General features: G+C 42.8%; 1 protein-coding gene across 1 annotated transcript; it reads left to right on the top strand.

The window, feature by feature from the left end:
* Window positions 1–1,369: 1,369 nt before the first annotated feature.
* LOC115661728 (very-long-chain aldehyde decarbonylase CER1-like) lies at window positions 1,370–6,997 on the top strand. Its single transcript, XM_030583933.2, has 9 exons — window positions 1,370–1,605; window positions 2,038–2,270; window positions 2,693–2,912; window positions 3,830–4,205; window positions 5,352–5,459; window positions 5,656–5,856; window positions 6,062–6,160; window positions 6,240–6,413; window positions 6,813–6,997. Exons 1-9 carry the CDS (start codon window positions 1,385–1,387, stop codon window positions 6,978–6,980), a joined length of 1,800 nt encoding a protein of 599 aa, XP_030439793.1. The 5' UTR covers window positions 1,370–1,384; the 3' UTR covers window positions 6,981–6,997.
* Window positions 6,998–7,702: the final 705 nt, after the last annotated feature.

The raw sequence follows: 7,702 nt of genomic DNA, 5'->3' as shown, positions 1-7,702 counted from the left end.
TTTTTGGCCAATTCAGTCCATCTTGCCACTTTTGGCCGGCCAGCGCTGACGTGGACGCCGGGCGGCTGACGTGGCATTATTTTAATTTTTTTTTTCCTTTCTCTTTTTTTTTTTGTTTCTGGCACTAGGGAGGCTCCCCGGCGAGGTGACCTCGCCGGCCACGAGGGAGGCTCGCCCTCACCGGTACTGGCGAGGGCGAGCCTCGCCCAGCTCCGTCGAGGGTGGAGCTCGCCATGGCTAGGCAAGGCTCGACTTCGCTAGATTTGGGCGAGGTCAAGCTCACCCAGCCATGGCGAGTCGCCCTTGCCGCCGCTGGGCGAGCTCGAGCCTCGCTATGGCTGTGCGACAGCGAGGCTCATCGTTGCTGGCATCAGCGAGGGCCGGAGATGGCGAAGCTCGAAATTTTTTTTATTTTTTTCCTTTCTCTATTTTTTTTTTTTGCCTTTCCTTCTTCCCCTGGTGGCCGGACCGGCCAGGGGCTAGGGCTGGCTCGCTGGCACAAGCGAGGGCGAGCCTCGCCATGGCTGGGCGAGGTGAAGGCGGAGCTCGCCATGGCTGGGCAAGCTCAACCTCACCCACAGCCATGGCGAAGCTCAACCTTGCCAGATCTGGGTGAGGTTAAGCTCGCTGGCCCTCACTGGAGTTGGGCGAGGCTTGCCCTTGCCAGTGCCGGCGATGGCGAGCCTCCCCCTGGCTGGTCTGGCCAGGGGGAAGAAGGAAAGAAAAAATAAAAAAAAGAGAAAGGAAAAAAATAAAAATATATATTAAAATAATGCCATGTCCGTCGGCCGTCGCCGGCCGACGTCCACATCAACGTCGGTCGGCCAAAAGTGGCCGGATGGACTGAGTTGGCACAATTACAAAAGGTTTAGGACTGAATTGGCAAAAAAAAAAATGTTTATGACTGAATTGGCACAATTACAATAGGTTTAAGACTTTTTTTGTAATTTTCCCGACTTGTTAGTGCTTGGGTTCGTCATATCGTGAACATCTTATATTGCAAAGTAAATTTTACTAGTCCGATAACGTAGAGAAGTGCTTCAACCATCAACAATATAAAAAGGAAAGAGCAGTGATTTTGATAATCACGCGAGGAACATCTTAAATGTTATCTACATAATAAAATTATTTATGATGCAAGAAACATCTCGAACTTTATTTATGTCCAATGCAATCTATATAATGGATAACTGATGAAAGACTCCACACACATTGCACATATAAAGAAATATCAGCAAATAATCTTGCGATTTCTATTTGCATGAGAGATGTAATTGCATGCACTTGCGAAATTTGACTAGTCCCTTGTGATCGACTGTATAGTTCGTCTCACTTGTCATCTACTTCTATGTGTTTGTGGGGTTTGGGGGGGCTGCAATAGTACATGATTTTGGTCCCATGGGCGGTTCATGGCACGTACCAATTCATTGCAAAAGGGACAGGCGAGAGGGACTCCAGCTACTTCCTCATGCTCCCTTTTCTTCTGGCGAGGGTGCTTCACAATCAGATCTGGATCTCGCTCTCTCGCCACCGGACGGCTAAAGGCAACAACCGGATTGTCAACCGAGGCATCGAGTTCGAGCAGGTGGATCGAGAAAGCAACTGGTCTCTCTCTCTCTCTAGTGCGCAGACAGTTCTTGTGTTTTTGTTAAATGAAGCTATTCATAATATAGCACCAACCCTTTTACGCAGTGATTGTTTTGTCCCATAAGATTTCACTACACCACGGAATAAGCTCAATTTAGTTATGGATCTTGTCATTACTGCTATCATAAAGAGTGGAAATGACTGACAAACGACAAGCCTTTGTCACGTTGGAAAAAGAAAGAGTTTTCTTTTTGTCCCTGAAGTTAGGTGAAACTACACCAGTCTATCATATGAAACAATGTCTTCCTCACCAAGGACACAACAACATAGGCAGGAAGCAATGATTAAGGGGCCATCAACGACATTATTTTACAAATAAATCATAGTTTAGTCAGTTCTTAATCATTTTCAGGGCGAATCTTTGTTTTTCTGCTTTGTCTTTCTATGCAGGGACGACCAGATCTTGCTCACTGGGATTCTAATTTACGCGAGTCGCATGACAGTCCCTCAAGCCTCTCACTTGCCACTTTGGAGAGCAGATGGTGTGATCATCACCGTCCTGATTCATGCCTTGGTCGTGGAATTCCTGTATTACTGGCTTCACCGAGCTCTCCACCACCATTTTCTCTACTCTCGCTATCACTCCCACCACCACTCCTCCATTGTCACCGAGCCCATCTCATGTAAGTTATGCTTCACATCACATTTAACACGATCCTTTTTTAGCTCATTACGCAATTAAAAGACGTGCCTAACCATGACAGCTCTATCTCTACTTGTTTTATTGTGTCTTCTATGATGAAAATGAGTTGATGCTACTAGATCAACGATCAGCTGCAAAAAAAATTTACACGAGTTTAGTATACTGAGATAATTTACAAAATTCAATCCAATCACGCTCTGTGTTGCACTTTTTTGTAAAGACGGACATTATCGTCTTGGAGTAGTGGCACATACGTGGTACTTAGGAGGGACTGAATGACTCATTGTAAGTAGATAGCCGACATACTGGCTCTTATTATTTACATTTTGCTTTCATGATATAGTTAGACAAACTTTGATTTTTGACGTTCTTATTCTCTTTCTTTTCCTTTTCTTTTTGCAGCCGTAATTCATCCATTCGCGGAACACATTGTGTATTTTATGCTATTTGCGATACCGTTGGTTACAACATTGATCACGAGAACTATTTCGATGGCATCCCTCACTGGCTACATCATGTTCATTGATCTCATGAACAACATGGGTCACTGCAATTTCGAGCTCATCCCGAATTGGCTCTTCACCATCTTTCCACCTCTCAAGTACTTAATGTACACTCCATCGTAAGTCCCACGATACATAATTCGATGTCATTTGATCTCTCTCCTTTGTTTCCTTGTTAAATATGTCTTGAATTTTATGTACTTGGTCTTTTTTTGGGGAGCCCTTTTTATATTGCGGCTAGGTTTTTTCATTGATTAAGAGAGATTTTTCGTTTTGGGAGAGATTTGTGAGCCGTGAGATTTTGTTAAGTCGTTTTTTCGACTTCTGAAAACTGTACTCTCTTTGATTATAGTGGAATCTTGTTTTGCCTCGCCTGTGGACGTAAATCACCTTGTGATCGAATCACGTAAATCCTTGTGTTCTGTATTTGTTTTTTCGCGTTTGTTTCAAACATTGCTCCTCTCTCTCTCTCTCTCCATTGTTTTCACACTATTAAGAGCATCAAAGGGAAAAGCCTTTACGAAATCATTAAGGCGAAGTTGAAGAAAGGAGCCTATATGTAAATGTGGGACACATATGATTCGCGTTGCTAGGGAAGATGGGCAAAATAATCAATGTTAGAGTAGTTTTTGTTTGAAAAAGGAAAATTTGCCAAAAACTGGAAAAATCGAAACAATTACTTGAGCACGGGTAGAAGACCTAAACACAGATATGGATTACGTGCATGAATACAAGCATACGTTGGCTCGATATCAGTTCACGGTCATACATAAGTGGGGGACAGGTTTAAATGAGAGGTAGGTTGGTCCATGCCCACAAAATTATGCGACATTATAACTTTGTTGGACAAAAATGTTCTTATACCGTTTATTAAGTAATGAATATGAAAAGTTCACAATATTTGTAGATTTAAATTTTCTTAGAACAACGTTCAATCACGACCAATACTTGTTAATTAGTACTATTATGACATTGGTTCTCGTGACACGTAGATTTTTAGTTAGGAATTTGCTCATGAGTCAAGACACTTTGACAGGTTCCATTCGTTGCACCACACCCAATTCCGGACAAATTACAGTCTTTTCATGCCAATCTATGATTACATATACGGAACGGTGGACCAAGCATTGGACGGCACATACGAGACATCCCTTCGAAGAGTAGGAGATTCGCCGGACGTGGTGCATCTGACGCACCTGACAACGCCGGAGTCCATCTACCATATTCGTTTGGGATTCGCATCCCTTGCGTCTCGGCCCCACTCGCCCAAGGGGTACACGTGGATCATGTGGCCTCTCACGCTCGCCACCGTGGCGTGGACCTGGATCTACGGCCGCTCTTTCGTCTTGGAGAGGAACGCCTTCAAGAAACTCAAGTTGCAATCTTGGGTGATTCCGAGATACAATTTCCAAGTAAGAGCTAAAGATAAGAGCTTGTTGTGTTTCCACACTTGGTGTTTACTTTCCCTTGTTGTATCCAGTGCATTAACTTTGATTATTTTCCTTTTTTCTGTACTCTTGAATTGGCAAAATGTCCCAGCGGGACACCTACCTGATCCCAACATGTTTACTTCGCCCCACCCCTCGCATATCACATGAGTTTGCAGTACACTCATACGTCACATGGTGATCAATAGCTCTCCAAAATAAAAATATATCAAATGTCTTAATTTTAAGGAAGATAGTAATAGCACGATGGATGGTTGGAGATCATAATTTATTGATTCCTAAGTTTGTCAATAAAACTCCATGAAAGATATTGTTTGGAAAAATTCAAAATGCTTGGGTGATGACCATGGTACATGTCATGGATCCTCTTAATAACTAAACAACAATGCATGCACGGTACCACTCGAGTTGCCTACTTAATTTCCTTAGGCATAAGAAATTATTATCTTTTTTTTCCCAAACATAAGAAATTATTATCTGACTCAACCATTTAACTGAAAATGGTTTAGTTGTTTTTAGATGAGACTTCCATTCGCTGTTTGGAAACCAAGAAGGTTTTATGAGGTTGAAAATGATTTCCCCCTATATTGCGTGTGAAGAGAAAATGGTGAGAATTGGATTTTATTTTATTTAGAAAGAGTTGGAATATGTATGACTCAAGGCCTCAATACAATTTGAAATCGAGAAATTTCTACTAGATAAAAATGGGTGATAACGATTTACTTAATAACCGATCAAAGTATGCTTTTTAATAAAAAGAAAAAAAAACCGATGAAAATATGCCCAAGTAATCTCAAAATGATCAATATTACAAGTAATATTTCCTCAAATTAGATAGTTAGCAATTATCTTAATTTGTAGAATATTATGATGCCTGGGGATACTTTTAAAAGTGAAACTTTGGCCTTTCAAATTCCTTATCTAAATCACCACCTTCTCTTTTTCAAGATTGCATCTCACTCCCCTAGCTACAAAGTACTAACAGACCTCTATTGTCCAAAATAGAGTGTCGACTGAACATTTTGAGTCTATGGGTTGTCTAGTTTCTCCAAGACATCTATATGTCCATCTGTGTGTCGACTTCGTTTCATGTTCTTCATTTTACTGTAGTATCTATTACAACGGCGAAAAGAAGCTATCAATGGCTTGATAGAAGAAGCTATACTGGATGCTAACCAGAAGGGAGTCAAGGTTCTGACTTTAAGTCTTCTCAATCAGGCAAGATGGTGTATCCTCCCTAGCCAATCCCTTCATTATTAATGTAATTTAATTTTTCATCGTCAAGAATTACAGCAAGGCCCGATCTGACTTCCTTCAAAATCACACTCGAAATTCTGTCAATTGGGTATCTACTTTAGCCAAATTATCTAGTGTTTATCTATTTCAATAAAAAAATTGCCTTCTTTTCTTTTAGGGAGAGGAATTGAATGGGAATGGTGAATTGTACATTCAAAAGCACAGAGATTTGAGGACCAAGTTGGTGGATGGGAGTAGCTTGGTAGTGGCAATTGTGCTCCACAGCATTCCCGAAGGGACAAGCCAAGTTCTCCTCAGAGGCAACCTTAACAAGCGTGCTTATGCTATTGCCCATGCTTTATGTTCAAGGGGTATCCAGGTGGTCAGTCCTCTTCTTTATATAAAAGCATTTTGCTTTTATTTTGCGCTTTCTTTATTTTAATGAGATTTTGTTTTCTTGATTTGTTTTAGTGAAATAAAAATAATGCAAATGCATTTTTCTTAAAGGGTTTTCATATCCGCAATCAATATATAGTTATATACACCTCTTTTTTATCATCTAATTGATACATGAAATTTGGCAGGTAAATGTAGCTTCTAGGGATGAGCATGAGAAGCTCAAAGGGAATCTCAATAAAAAGTACGGAGGCAATTTGATCCTTTCAACAACTTATTCTCAAAAGGTAATTGACGAGGCAGCTTTTGAAGATTAGCAACATGTAATTTATGTAAGAGCGATGTTAATAAAATCATTAATTGCAGATATGGTTGGTAGGAGATGGACTTGCCGAAGAAGAACAGAAGAAGGCACCCAAAGGGACGTTGTTCATACCCTTTTCTCAATTCCCTCTGAAACAAGTCCGCAAAGATTGCCTTTACCACAGCACTCCGGCAATGATCGCTCCCCGGTCGTTCAATAATCTGCACTCCTGTGAGGTTAGTTCGATCAATTCTGTCGCCAGAAATTACATAATAATGGAGTTACACCGTATAACGACCCATTTAGCCCGCGATGTTTGTAAGTAGATTACGTGATAGAACGAACACGTGTATTAACCTATCGTGCAAGACTTAATTATAACTTGTATATTGTCTTAACAAGAAAGATGGAAACTCAGTACTTGATCGAAGATATCTAGGGTATATAAAAGGGCAGGTTACTTTGTTTAGTTTTTTCAAGTAGAATAAGGCCACTGATCTCTACTATCAAAATCGACGTCACCCCGCGCATATGTAAAAACCTGATGAGAGAAACTAACCATGTTTATATGTGCGGACGGCACGCGAAACTGTTTCGTAGAATACCCCGATTAACTCGAAACTCTTGGTCTGCAGAATTGGCTGCCGAGAAGGGTGATGAGCGCTTGGCGAGTAGCGGGGATAGTGCATGCGCTAGAAGGATGGAACGTGAACGAGTGCGGGAGCATGATGTTCGACGTGGAGAAAGCGTGGGAAGCGAGCCTCCGACACGGGTTCCGCCCGCTGGCGCTCCCGGCCATGTGAAGCGACAAGGGCCTGAATTGGAGAGAAGAGGCGCGAGGGTTTTGGAGAGCGATAGCTTTGGAGATTCTTAATGTTGCGAGATACGCGAAAATTTAATTCTAAGTCAAGTTTTTAGAACTCAGTGTGTGTGGGGGAAGAACAGCATTGGTGCCAAAACTTGTGTACGGAGGCCACTTTGGTGCCAAAACTTTCATTTGGATCACTTAAGTGCCAAAAGTTTACGCCGGCGATCACTTAAGTGCCAAATCGGAGAAAAAATGATCACTTAAGTGCCAACGGCGAGAAATTCCGATCAAATTTAATAAATGGCTTTTATATTTAAATTTTAATGACACGTGGCATTTCCATGTGTATAATTCAATTTTTTAAATATTTTTTTCTGATTTTCTTCTTTCTTTTCTTTTTTTTTCTTTTCTTTCTTCTTATTTCCGATGGCCGGCATCAGGCCACCGGGCATGGCCGGCCTCACCGGGCATGGCCGGCCTCACCGGGCCTCGCCTTCCTCCGGGCGAGGCCCGGCGAGGCAACCGTGGCCTCGGCGAGGCCGGCCCTCGCCGAGGCCACGGCTGCCTCGCCCGGAGGAAGGCGAGGCCCGGCGAGGCAGCCGTGGCCTCGGCGAGGGCCGGCCTCGCGGATCCGCGAGGTGAGCCCTCGCCAAGGCTCGCCCGCCCGGGCGACCTCGACCCTCGCCCGGGTAGGGCGAGCCCCGGCGAGGCCGGCCC

The sequence above is a fragment of the Syzygium oleosum genome, unplaced genomic scaffold (assembly GCF_021117445.2).
Source record: "Syzygium oleosum isolate NSW1041296 unplaced genomic scaffold, Sole_v2.1 Sole_v2.39, whole genome shotgun sequence".
Lineage (NCBI taxonomy): Eukaryota > Viridiplantae > Streptophyta > Magnoliopsida > Myrtales > Myrtaceae > Syzygium > Syzygium oleosum.
This window is presented reverse-complemented; position numbering and strand designations above follow the sequence as displayed.